The sequence below is a fragment of the Xenopus tropicalis genome, chromosome 1, assembly GCF_000004195.4.
Source record: "Xenopus tropicalis strain Nigerian chromosome 1, UCB_Xtro_10.0, whole genome shotgun sequence".
NCBI classification, from domain to species: domain Eukaryota; kingdom Metazoa; phylum Chordata; class Amphibia; order Anura; family Pipidae; genus Xenopus; species Xenopus tropicalis.
In genome coordinates, this window is record NC_030677.2 from 216526389 (window position 1) to 216540495 (window position 14107).

The 14107-nt window shown below is 53.0% G+C and overlaps 1 protein-coding gene across 5 annotated transcripts in view; it reads left to right on the forward strand.

Annotated features, from left to right (window-relative positions):
- The window catches only part of tln1 (talin 1), a 73881-nt gene that overhangs the window by 15333 nt on the left and 44441 nt on the right, over positions 1–14107 (forward strand). For all 5 annotated transcript variants that reach the window (XM_031895050.1, XM_031895049.1, XM_031895052.1 and 2 more), the window contains exons 2-8: positions 8148–8317; positions 9477–9574; positions 10925–11054; positions 11266–11418; positions 12553–12695; positions 12822–12949; positions 13866–13926. In XM_031895050.1, the coding sequence (XP_031750910.1) occupies positions 8188–8317; positions 9477–9574; positions 10925–11054; positions 11266–11418; positions 12553–12695; positions 12822–12949; positions 13866–13926 (843 nt within the window). In that variant the 5' untranslated portion in view covers positions 8148–8187. The remainder of the gene's footprint in view (positions 1–8147; positions 8318–9476; positions 9575–10924; positions 11055–11265; positions 11419–12552; positions 12696–12821; positions 12950–13865; positions 13927–14107) is intronic.

A 14107-nucleotide genomic window follows, 5' to 3' on the forward strand; every position in this document is an offset into this window, starting at 1 on the left:
AGATAAGGATTAGAGGGAAGGAAAGGGTGGGGGGCAGAAGTGCTGCAGGGCCGGGTCAGTACTGGGTCAGTACCGGGTCAGTAAGTGCCAGGGCCCTAAGACTCAGCTGCAAGGGGAAGTAAGAACGAGAAGCTGCTGGGAATGTCGCAATCCTGACCAACAAGGGACTCCGTTCTGGGGCAGGAAACAAGGAGCCAAACTGCAGGGCCGCTCTTGTTAAGGTGCCCATACACGGGGGGCCGACTGTAGCTGCCCATATGGGTGCCCTGTACTGATTCAGCAGCTTATCGGCCCCTGTAGGGGCAGGAAACAAGGAGCCAAACTGCAGGGCCGCTCTTGTTAAGGTGCCCATACACGGGCAGACTGTAGCTGCCCATATGGGTGCCCTGTACTGATTCAGCAGCTTATCGGCCCCTGTAGGGGCAGGAAACAAGGAGCCAAACTGCAGGGCCGCTCTTGTTAAGGTGCCATACACGGGGGCCGACTGTAGCTGCCCATATGGGTGCCCTGTACTGATTCAGCAGCTTATCGGCCCCTGTAGGGGCAGGAAACAAGGAGCCAAACTGCAGGGCCGCTCTTGTTAAGGTGCCATACACGGGGGGCCGACTGTAGCTGCCCATATGGGTGCCCTGTACTGATTCAGCAGCTTATCGGCCCCTGTAGGGGCAGGAAACAAGGAGCCAAACTGCAGGGCCGCTCTTGTTAAGGTACCCTTACACGGGCCGACTGTAGCTGCCCATATGGGTGCCCTGTACTGATTCAGCAGCTTATCGGCCCCTGTAGGGGCAGGAAACAAGGAGCCAAACTGCAGGGCCGCTCTTGTTAAGGTGCCCATACACGGGGGGCCGACTGTAGCTGCCCATATGGGTGCCCTGTACTGATTCAGCAGCTTATCGGCCCCTGTAGGGGCAGGAAACAAGGAGCCAAACTGCAGGGCCGCTCTTGTTAAGGTGCCATACACGGGGGGCCGACTGTAGCTGCCCATATGGGTGCCCTGTACTGATTCAGCAGCTTATCGGCCCCTGTAGGGGCAGGAAACAAGGAGCCAAACTGCAGGGCCGCTCTTGTTAAGGTGCCCATACACGGGCCGACTGTAGCTGCCCATATGGGTGCCCTGTACTGATTTCAGCAGCTTATCGGCCCCTGTAGGGGCAGGAAACAAGGAGCCAAACTGCAGGGCCGCTCTTGTTAAGGTGCCATACAGGGGCCGACTGTAGCTGCCCATATGGGTGCCCTGTACTGATTCAGCAGCTTATCGGCCCCTGTAGGGGCAGGAAACAAGGAGCCAAACTGCAGGGCCGCTCTTGTTAAGGTGCCATACAGGGGCCGACTGTAGCTGCCCATATGGGTGCCCTGTACTGATTCAGCAGCTTATCGGCCCCTGTAGGGGCAGGAAACAAGGAGCCAAACTGCAGGGCCGCTCTTGTTAAGGTGCCCATACACGGGGGGCCGACTGTAGCTGCCCATATGGGTTCCCTGTACTGATTCAGCAGCTTATCGGCCCCTGTAGGGGCAGGAAACAAGGAGCCAAACTGCAGGGCCGCTCTTGTTAAGGTGCCCTTACACGGGCCGACTGTAGCTGCCCATATGGGTGCCCTGTACTGATTCAGCAGCTTATCGGCCCGTATAGGGGCAGGAAACAAGGAGCCAAACTGCAGGGCCGCTCTTGTTAAGGTGCCATACACGGGGGGCCGACTGTAGCTGCCCATATGGGTGCCCTGTACTGATTCAGCAGCTTATCGGCCCCTGTAGGGGCAGGAAACAAGGAGCCAAACTGCAGGGCCGCTCTTGTTAAGGTGCCATACACGGGGGGCCGACTGTAGCTGCCCATATGGGTGCCCTGTGCATGCTCCCTGGTATCGGGCACCCGTAGGTGGGGATATCGGGGGAAGATCCGCTCACTTACACTGCATTCTGCTTTGTGTCCCCCATTACTGGTCCCATAACCCATTGTTATAAATACACCAGGGGGGGCAGAGAGGGGCATTATGGGATGTCGGGCTGTTTCCTGGATGAGGCAACAGATATATATATATATATAGACTGGTGCCACATTCCTCTGTCTGTCGGGCACCCACTGCCCAGTCACCAAGGTGCCAGTCTCTATATAGCATTAACCCCGCGTTATACCCCATGGTGCCTGTACCCAGTCTCTGTATAGCATTAACCCTGCGTTATACCCCATGGTGCCTGTACCCAGTCTCTGTATAGCATTAACCCCGCGTTATACCCCAAGGTGCCTGTACCCAGTCTCTGTATAGCATTAACCCCGCGTTATACCCCAAGGTGCCTGTTCCCAGTCTCTGTATAGCATTAACCCTGCGTTATACCCCAAGGTGCCTGTACCCAGTCTCTGTATAGCATTAACCCCGTGTTATACCCCAAGGTGCCTGTACCCAGTCTCTGTATAGCATTAACCCCGCGTTATACCCCATGGTGCCTGTACCCACTCTCTGTATAGCATTAACCCCGCGTTATACCCCAAGGTGCCTGTACCCAGTCTCTGTATAGCATTAACCCTGTGTTATACCCCATGGTGCCTGTACCCAGTCTCTGTATAGCATTAACCCCGAGTTATACCCCATGGTGCCTGTACCCAGTCTCTGTATAGCATTAACCCCGCATTATACCCCACGGTGCCTGTACCCAGTCTCTGTATAGCATTAACCCCGCGTTATACCCCAAGGTGCCTGTACCCAGTCTCTGTATAGCATTAACCCCGTGTTATTCCCCATGGTGCCTGTACCCAGTCTCTGTATAGCATTAACCCCATGTTATACCCCACGGTGCCTGTACCCAGTCTCTGTATAGCATTAACCCCGCGTTATACCCCAAGGTGCCTGTACCCAGTCTCTGTATAGCATTAACCCCGTGTTATACCCCATGGTGCCTGTACCCAGTCTCTGTATAGCATTAACCCCGTGTTATACCCCAAGGTGCCTGTACCCAGTCTCTGTATAGCATTAACCCCGCGTTATACCCCAAGGTGCCTGTACACAGTCTCTATATAGCATTAACCCCGCGTTATACCCCAAGGTGCCTGTACACAGTCTCTATATAGCATTAACCCCGTGTTATACCCCATGGTGCCTGTACCCTGTCTCTGTATAGCATTAACCCCGTGTTATACCCCATGGTGCCTGTACCCAGTCTCTGTATAGCATTAACCCCGCGTTATACCCCAAGGTGCCTGTACACAGTCTCTATATAGCATTAACCCCGTGTTATACCCCATGGTGCCTGTACCCAGTCTCTGTATAGCATTAACCCTGCGTTATACCGCAAGGTGCCTGTACCCAGTCTCTGTATAGCATTAACCCCGCGTTATACCCCATGGTGACTGTACCCAGTCTCTGTATAGCATTTACCCCGTGTTATACCCCATGGTGCCTGTACCCAGTCTCTATATAGCATAACCCTATCAGTAGGAACAGAGGGAGGAGGTGTAATGGTAAATAATGTGGGGGACTTGGATATAATCATTGCCCCCCTCAGAGCCAGCCGTTTCTCAGGGGCACATAGCCAGTGCATCTAGAAGCCCCTTTCAGGTACTTAATCATGTTAAATATTGTACCCCCCCCCCCCACCGAGAGCTGCCCGTGTCTGCGTTACACTAACCTATGGCCTGGGGCCCTCCCTCTGCTGCTGAGAGGCCCCTCTGGGCTCTGGAACATATCTCTGGGTGGGTTTGTGGCCACTGGTTCCTACTCGGCATCCTGCCCCCCCACGTTCCTCTGTTTATCTCTGGTCCCTGTCCTTCCTGCCCCTCGTACCCTCAGGGTAAATCTATATATATGTATTGGGCCTGCTTGGTGCTGATGGCACAGCCCATTTCTGCAAGATCCTGTCACTTCACTCTGTTTATATTTGTTCCTTTTTAGGTAACGGAGCCCAAAGGCTCTGCCCCCCCTTCCTCTCCGGCTAAAAATTCTTCTTTCTCTTAACCACATCCTGTCAGATTCTCACTCGCCTGTTCCCCTGTGTCATGGCTTCCCCCCTCCTGCCCTGTGCCTCGGCCTCCCCCCTCTGCCCTGTGCCTCGGCCTCCCCCCTCCTGCCCTGTGCCTCGGCCTCCCCCCTCCTGCCCTGTGCCTCGGCCTCCCCCCTCCTGCCCTGTGCCTCGGCCTCCCCCCTCCTGCCCTGTGCCTCGGCCTCCCCCCTCCTGCCCTGTGCCTCGGCCTCCCCCCTCCTGCCCTGTGCCTCGGCCTCCCCCCTCCTGCCCTGTGCCTCGGCCTCCCCCCTCTGCCCTATTGGAATGCTGCTGGGGGGCTGCCGTTATGGTGTGAGTGTATATACAAGCACTACACACAGTGACACACATGGGGGGGGGGGATGCTGCTGGGGGGCTGCCGTTAGGGTGTGGGTGTATATACAAGCACTACACACAGTGACACACATGGGGGGCTGCCGTTAGGGTGGGAGTGTATATACAAGCACTACACACAGTGACACACATGGGGGGCTGCCGTTAGGGTGTGAGTGTATATACAAGCACTACACACAGTGACACACATGGGGGGCTGCCGTTAGGGTGGGAGTGTTATATACAAGCACTACACACAGTGACACACATGGGGGGCTGCCGTTAGGGTGGGAGTGTATATACAAGCACTACACACAGTGACACACATGGGGGGCTGCCGTTAGGGTGTGAGTGTATATACAAGCACTACACACAGTGACACACATGGGGGGCTGCCGTTAGGGTGGGAGTGTATATACAAGCACTACACACAGTGACACACATGGGGGGCTGCCGTTAGGGTGTGAGTGTATATACAAGCACTACACACAGTGACACACATGGGGGGCTGCCGTTAGGGTGGGAGTGTATATACAAGCACTACACACAGTGACACACATGGGGGGCTGCCGTTAGGGTGTGAGATGTATATACAAGCACTACACACAGTGACACACATGGGGGGCTGCCGTTAGGGTGGGAGTGTATATACAAGCACTACACACAGTGACACACATGGGGGGGGGGGATGCTGCTGGGGGGCTGCCGTTAGGGTGGGAGTGTATATACAAGCACTACACACAGTGACACACATGGGGGGCTGCTGTTAGGGTGGGAGTGTATATACAAGCACTACACACAGTGACACACATGGGGGGCTGCTGTTAGGGTGTGGGTGTATATACAAGCACTACACACAGTGACACACATGGGGGGCTGCCGTTAGGGTGTGGGTGTATATACAAGCACTACACACAGTGACACACATGGGGGCTGCCGTTAGGGTGTGAGTGTATATACAAGCACTACACACAGTGACACACATGGGGGGCTGCCGTTAGGGTGGGAGTGTATATACAAGCACTACACACAGTGACACACATGGGGGGCTGCTGTTAGGGTGGGAGTGTATATACAAGCACTACACACAGTGACACACATGGGGGGGGGGATGCTGCTGGGGGGCTGCCGTTAGGGTGGGAGTGTATATACAAGCACTACACACAGTGACACACATGGGGGGCTGCCGTTAGGGTGGGAGTGTATATACAAGCACTACACACAGTGACACACATGGGGGGCTGCCGTTAGGGTGTGAGTGTATATACAAGCACTACACACAGTGACACACATGGGGGCTGCCGTTAGGGTGGGAGTGTATATACAAGCAGTACACACAGTGACACACATGGGGGGCTGCCGTTAGGGTGGGAGTGTATATACAAGCACTACACACAGTGACACACATGGGGGGCTGCCGTTAGGGTGGGAGTGTATATACAAGCACTACACACAGTGACACACATGGGGGGCTGCCGTTAGGGTGGGAGTGTATATACAAGCACTACACACAGTGACACACATGGGGGGCTGCCGTTAGGGTGTGAGTGTATATACAAGCACTACACACAGTGACACACATGGGGGGCTGCCGTTAGGGTGGGAGTGTATATACAAGCACTACACACAGTGACACACATGGGGGCTGCCGTTAGGGTGGGAGTGTATATACAAGCACTACACACAGTGACACACATGGGGGGCTGCCGTTAGGGTGGGAGTGTATATACAAGCACTACACACAGTGACACACATGGGGGGCTGCCGTTAGGGTGTGAGTGTATATACAAGCACTACACACAGTGACACACATGGGGGGCTGCCGTTAGGGTGGGAGTGTATATACAAGCACTACACACAGTGACACACATGGGGGGCTGCCGTTAGGGTGGGAGTGTACAGCAGAGCAGCCGTTGCTCAATCCCTGACACTTGTTTCCATATAAGGAGATGTGTGGGGAATCTGTAAGTTCTCTGCAGCCCAGTGGCACCTCATCGGATCAGCACGTACAGAACTCTGACTGGCGCTGCTCCTACACAAACATTTGCCCAAACTGTTAGAGCCTTAGTCTCCCGGCTCCCAGCCTGCAACTCCCGGCTACTTTCTCATCCTCCACTGCCCTGCTGGGGCCCCTTTACCTTCTGGGGCCCTCGTGCCTGCTGGGGCCCCTTTACCTTCTGGGGCCCTCGTGCCTGCTGGGGCCCCGCCGCTTACTCCTCTTCCTGTTCCTCAGCTGCACCTCCTTTCTCCAGTCTCCCTTTATATTCTGGGGCCTATTGCCCAGTGCTGTGTAGTGGGGCCCCTCCAACAGCCTATGTAGCTTGGGGGTGGGTGGGACGGGTACATAAGTGGGTACATGTATGTAGCTTGGGGGTGGGTGGGACGGGTACATAAGTGGGTACATGTATGTAGCTTGGGGTGGGTGGGACGGGTACATAAGTGGTACATGTATGTAGCTTGGGGGTGGGTGGGACGGGTACATAAGTGGGTAGGTACATGTATGTAGCTTGGGGGTGGGTGGGACGGGTACATAAGTGGGTACATGTATGTAGCTTGGGGGTGGGTGGGACGGGTACATAAGTGGGTACATGTATGTAGCTTGGGGTGGGTGGGACGGGTACATAAGTGGGTAGGTACATGTATGTAGCTTGGGGTGGGTGGGACGGGTACATAAGTGGGTACATGTATGTAGCTTGGGGGTGGGTGGGACGGGTACATAAGTGGGTACATGTATGTAGCTTGGGGGTGGGTGGGACGGGTACATAAGTGGGTACATGTATTAGCTTGGGGGTGGTGGGACGGGTACATAAGTGGGTACATGTATGTAGCTTGGGGGTGGGTGGGACGGGTACATAAGTGGGTACATGTATGTAAGCTTGGGGGTGGGTGGGACGGGTACATAAGTGGGTACATGTATGTAGCTTGGGGGTGGGTGGGGACGGGTACATAAGTGGGTACATGTATGTAGCTTGGGGGTGGGTGGGACGGGTACATAAGTGGGTACATGTATGTAGATTGGGGGTGCGGTGGGACGGGTACTAAGTGGGTACATGTATGTAGCTTGGGGGTGGGTGGGACGGGTACATAAGTGGGTACATGTATGTAGCTTGGGGGTGGGTGGGACGGGTACATAAGTGGGGTACATGTATGTAGCTTGGGGGTGGGTGGGACGGGTACATAAGTGGGGTACATGTATGTAGCTTGAGGGTGGGTGGACGGGTACATAAGTGGGTACATGTATGTAGCTTGGGGGTGGGTGGGACGGGTACATAAGTGGGTACATGTATTTAGCTTGGGGGTGGGTGGGACGGGTACATAAGTGGGTACATGTATGTAGCTTGGGGGTGGGTGGGACGGGTACATAAGTGGGTACATGTATGTAGCTTGGGGGTGGGTGGGACGGGTACATAAGTGGGTACATGTATGTAGCTTGGGGGTGGGTGGGACGGGTACATAAGTGGGTATATGTATGTAGATTGGGGGTGGGTGGGACGGGTACATAAGTGGGTACATGTATGTAGCTTGGGGGTGGGTGGGACGGGTACATAAGTGGGTACATGTATGTAGCTTGAGGGTGGGTGGGACGGGTACATAAGTGGGTACATGTATGTAGCTTGGGGGTGGGTGGGACGGGTACATAAGTGGGTACATGTATGTAGTTTGGGGGTGGGTGGGGCAGGTAGATATCTGGGCTCAGTGTTGGACCCAGGGAGCTGCGCTAATGACTCTGTACCAATCGGTGCCATAGCTGCCGCACATATCAGATTGGGGTGTGTGTGGTTACGTGGGGGGCTGCACGTCATGTGACTTGGGCACCTGTAACTAAATGACCGTTTCTCTTGCAGGTTTTTCCCTGTAGACTAGACGTCCCCCCTCCCTGCAGACATGGTGGCCCTGTCGCTAAAGATCAGTATCGGAAATGTGGTCAAGACCATGCAGTTTGAGCCGTCCACCATGATATACGATGCCTGCCGTATCATCCGGGAACGGGTCCCCGAGGCCCAGATTGGCCAACGTGAGTGCTCTGTTGGACCTACGGGGGAGGTTTGCCTGTAGCGGGCACGGTCTCGGCAACTCAGGGGAGGGGTCACACATGGTATAAGCCATTTTGTTCTTAATGTGTTTTTATTGGTTGACAAGGATGAATACTAATGTTACTGGGCCCCTGAGAGCACAGAATTGATTGGGTGGGTTATGGTACTAATGTTACTGGGCCCATGAGAGAACAGAATTTATTGGGTGGGTTATGGTACTAATGTTACTGGGCCCCTGAGAGCACAGAATTGATTGGGTGGGTTATAGTGCTAATGTTACTGGGCCCCTGAGAGCATAGAATTGATTGGGTGGGTTATGGTTCTAATGTTACTGGGCCCATGAGAGCACAGAATTGATTGGGTGGGTTATGGTACTAATGTTACTGGGCCCATGAGAGCACAGAATTGATTGGGTGGGTTATGGTAGTAATGTTATTGGGCCCCTGAGAGCACAGAATTGATTAGGTGGGTTATGGTACTAATGTTACTGGGCCCATGAGAGCACAGAATTGATTGGGTGGGTTATGGTAGTAATGTTATTGGGCCCCTGAGAGCACAGAATTGATTAGGTGGGTTATGGTACTAATGTTACTGGGCCCCTGAGAGCACAGAATTGATTGGGTGGGTTATGGTAGTAATGTTACTGGGCCCCTGAGAGCACAGAATTGATTGGGTGGGTTATGGTAGTAATGTTACTGGGCCCCTGAGAGCACAGAATTGATTGGGTGGGTTATGGTAGTAATGTTACTGGGCCCCTGAGAGCACAGAATTGATTGGGTGGGTTATGGTAGTAATGTTACTGGGCCCCTGAGATTACAGAATTGATTGGGTGGGTTATGGTAGTAATGTTACTGGGCCCCTGAGAGCACAGAATTGATTGGGTGGGTTATGGTAGTAATGTTACTGGGCCCCTGAGAGTGGGTTAGTGTGGGAAAGTGCCCCTGATGCTAGGGGATAATATATGGGTACATAATGAGCCTGTATATATATATATATCCCCTTATATAGAGAACTGTGCCCCTGTCAGTGGGTTTGGGTCCCATACTGGGCCAGGCTGGCAGTACACTGGTACCGATCCTTTGCGCTGTGAGTGCCCCTCGTTTCTGTGCGCTCTGACTCTTCCGTCTTCTTCTCTTTCAGCCAATGATTTCGGCCTCTTCTTGTCTGACGAGGACCCCAAGAAAGGCATCTGGCTGGAGGCGGGCAAAGCTCTGGACTATTACATGCTTCGCAATGGAGTGAGACCCACATTTCTCCTTTAAATAATAACCCTGTGCTCAGTAGCCCAATCTGGCCTCTCTCTCCCTGTCTCTCTCATCTATCTCCCTGTCTCTCTCTTTCTCTCTCCCTGTCTCTCTCTCCCTGTCTCTGTCTCTCTCTCCCTGTCTCTGTCTCTCCCTGTCTCTTTCTGTCTATGTCTTTCCCTGACTCTCACTGTCTCTGTCTCTCCCCGTCTCTTTCTGTCTATGTCTCTGTCTCTCCCTGACTCTCCCTGTCTCTGTCTCTCCCCGTCTCTCCCTGTCTCTGTCTCTCCCCGTCTCTCCCTGTCAAATCAAATCAAATGAGCTTTATTGGCAGGACCAAATACATTTAGCATTGCCAAAGCAGGTATAGGGTGTAATGGGTGGGGTTAGGGGGTCAGTATATGGGAATGTGGTGGGGGGGGGTTTAAGGGGTGGGGTTAGGGGGGGTCAGTATATGGGAATGGGGTGGGGTTAGGGGGTCAGTATATGGGGACAGGGGAAAGTCCTGTCTCTCTCAGTCTATGACAGTCAGTTACGTATTGTGCTGCCATTGTTACTGTTGGTGCCTCTTCTCCCAGTAGGATGCAGAGTTTTCTCTGTTCTTCTATAGATGGGAAGTCTGGGATGTGATGGGACAGTCTCTGGCAGTGGGTGTCTCTCAGGGCTGAGTATTTGAGTCTCTGGCAGTGGGTGTCTCTCAGGGCTGAGTATTTGGGGCAGTGTAGCAGGAAGTGGGTCTCATCCCCTACTGCCCCCTGGTCACAACTCTGGCACAGCCGGCTCTCCCTGGGCCTGTAGGTCTGTTGGCGCCGACCCAGTTCAATCTCCAGGCTGTGTCTCTCTCTCTCCCTTTCTCTTTCTGTCTCTGTCTCTCCATGTCTCTCTCTCTCCCTTTCTCTGTCTCTCTCTCCCTGTCTCTGTCTCTCCCTGTCTCTCTCTGTCTCTCTCTGTCTCTCTCTGTCTCTCTCTGTCTCTCCCTGTCTCTCCCTGTCTCTCTCTTTCCCTTTGTCTTTCTGTCTCTCCCTGTCTCTCTCTCCCTGTCTCTGTCTCTCCCTGTCTCTGTCTCTCCCTGTCTCTCTCTCCCTGTCTCTTTCTGTCTATGTCTCTCTCTGTATCTCCCTGTCTCTCTCTGTCTCTTCCTGTCTCTCTCTCTCCCTTTGTCTTTCTGTCTCTCTCTCTCCCTGTCTCTCTCTCTCCCTGTCTCTGTCTCTCCCTGTCTCTCTCTCTCCCTGTCCGTCTCTCCCCCTCTCTCTCTCTCTCTCCCTGTCTCTGTCTCTCTCATATTCTCAGCTGCCCCTTCCCTCTCCGGCCCGTGCTTACATGTCTCTCCCCTCTATACCACAGGATACTCTGGAATACAGAAAGAAGCAGCGGCCGCTCAAGATCCGCATGTTGGACGGAACAGTTAAGACGGTTATGGTGGATGACTCCAAGACCATGAGTGACCTTCTGATGACCATCTGTGCCCGTATCGGTGAGCAGCTCTGTGCCAGTGTGTGGCAGCCTGTATGTGTGTAGGGGGGGGGGGGGAATGTTACTGACTGTGTGTGGGTCAGTCACCCAGGGGGGTATGTTTGGGTTACAGCCTGTATGGGAGATGTGATAGTGGGGTGCCCCCATAGAGCCAGAATAGATGCTAAGAGCAGGCCGCTGCCACTGATACAGTGTGTGTCCCTTCTCCATAGGCATAACCAATTATGACGAGTATTCCTTAGTCCGGGAAATAATGGAGGAAAAGAAAGAGGAGATTACGGGAACCCTGAAACGGGACAAGACTCTGCTCCGAGATGATAAGAAAATGGAGAAACTGAAACAGAAGTTGCACACAGATGATGAATGTGAGTATTTACTGGGGTGCTTCCTATGTACCCCTGCCCCTGTATAATAATTACTATGGTGCCCCCTATGTACCCCAGCCCCTGTATAATAATTACTAGGGTGCCCCCTCTGTACCCCAGCCCCTGTATAATAATTACTAGGGTGCCCCCTCTGTACCCCAGCCCCTGTATAATAATTACTAGGGTGCCCCCTATGTACCCCAGCCCCTGTATAATAATTACTAGGGTGCCCCCTATGTACCCCAGCCCCTGTATAATAATTACTAGGGTGCCCCCTCTGTACCCCAGCCCCTGTATAATAATTACTAGGGTACCCCTCTCTGTACCCCAGCCCCTGTATAATAATTACTAGGGTACCCCTCTCTGTACCCCAGCCCCTGTATAATAATTACTAGGGTACCCCTCTCTGTACCCCAGCCCCTGTATAATAATTACTAGGGTACCCCTCTCTGTACCCCAGCCCCTGTATAATAATTACTAAGTTGCCCCCTCTGTACCCCAGCCCCTGTATAATAATTACTAAGTTGCCCCCTCTGTACCCCAGCCCCTGTATAATAATTACTAGGGTGCCCCCTATGTACCCCAGCCCCTGTATAATAATTACTGGGTACCCCCCTATGAACCCCAGCCCCTGTATAATAATTACTGGGGTACCCCTCTCTGTACCCCAGCCCCTGTATAATAATTACTAGGGTGCCCCCCTCTGTACCCCAGCCCCTGTATAATAATTACTGGGTACCCCCCTATGAACCCCAGCCCCTGTATAATAATTACTGGGGTACCCCTCTCTGTACCCCAGCCCCTGTATAATAATTACTAGGGTGCCCCCCTCTGTACCCCAGCCCCTGTATAATAATTACTGGGTACCCCTCTCTGTACCCCAGCCCCTGTATAATAATTACTGGGGTACCCCTCTCTGTACCCCAGCCCCTGTATAATAATTACTAGGGTGCCCCCCTCTGTACCCCAGCCCCTGTATAATAATTACTGGGGTGCCCCCTCTGTACCCCAGCCCCTGTATAGTACTTATTGGGGTGCCCCCTCTGTACCCCAGGCCCTGTATGGTACTTACTGGGGTGCCCTCTCTGTACCCCAGCCCCCGCTACATACTTATTCAGTTCCTTTCTCCCATAGTGAACTGGCTGGACCCGGGACGCACGTTACGAGAGCAGGGAGTGGATGAGAATGAGACCCTTCTTTTAAGGAGAAAATTTTTCTACTCTGACCAAAATGTGGATTCCCGAGATCCGGTGCAGCTGAACTTGCTCTACGTTCAGGTCATTATTACTCTATATACTGTGAGACCTTCCCATACTGCCCCTTACACCCAAGGGCCGCTGTGCGAGGCCTGCGGGGGGAACCAGTTGGACCTATAAGTTTCCCATGTTTGCTTTGTCCCTTAGGCTCGGGATGATATTCTGAACGGCTCCCACCCTGTCTCATTTGATAAAGCCTGTGAGTTTGCCGGGTACCAGTGCCAGGTGCAGTTCGGACCTCACAATGAAGTAAAGCACAAGCCGGGATTTCTAGAGTGAGTAGGAACCCATAATAACCCCCTCCAGCCTCTGCCTGTCCTGCCGGGGTCTGGCTGGGCTTTGTCAGAATGCTCTGTTATACAGATAGCTAGAATCTCAGCCATAAAGCAGGGCAGGACTGCTGCTTACAATGGGGGGGATCAGATAGGATCTGTGCCACTGTGACAGAATGCTCTGTTATACAGATAGCTAGAATCTCAGCCATAAAGCAGGGCAGGACTGCTGCTTACAATGGGGGGATCAGATAGGATCTGTGCCACTGTGACAGAATGCTCTGTTATACAGATAGCTAGAATCTCAGCCATAAAGCAGGGCAGGACTGCTGCTTACAATGGGGGGGGGATCAGATAGGATCTGTGCCACTGTGACAGAATGCTCTGTTATACAGATAGCTAGAATCTCAGCCATAAAGCAGGGCAGGACTGCTGCTTACAATGGGGGGATCAGATAGGATCTGTGCCACTGTGACAGAATGCTCTGTTATACAGATAGCTAGAATCTCAGCCATAAAGCAGGGCAGGACTGCTGCTTACAATGGGGGGGATAGGATCTGTGCCACTGTGACAGAATGCTCTGTTATACAGATAGCTAGAATCTCAGCCATAAAGCAGGGCAGGACTGCTGCTTACAATGGGGGGGATAGGATCTGTGCCACTGTGACAGAATGCTCTGTTATACAGATAGCTAGAATCTCAGCCATAAAGCAGGGCAGGACTGCTGCTTACAATGGGGGGATCAGATAGGATCTGTGCCACTGTGACAGAATGCTCTGTTATACAGATAGCTAGAATCTCAGCCATAAAGCAGGACAGGACTGCTGCTTACAATGGGGGGATTACTGTGACAGAATGCTATATATATATATATATATATATATATATTACCCAATTCCCCTCTCTCCCCTCTCTACAGGCTGAAAGACTTTCTCCCCAAAGAATACATCAAACAGAAGGGTGAACGCAAGATTTTCCTTGTATGTTCCCGGTGGATATATATATATACTGTATATAGGAACCTACAGACTGGGGCTTTCATACACGCTGAGCGCTACAGACTGGGGGTTACATACACGCTGAGCGCTACAGACTGGGGGTTACATACACGCTGAGCGCTACAGACTGGGGGTTACATACACGCTGAGCGCTACAGACTGG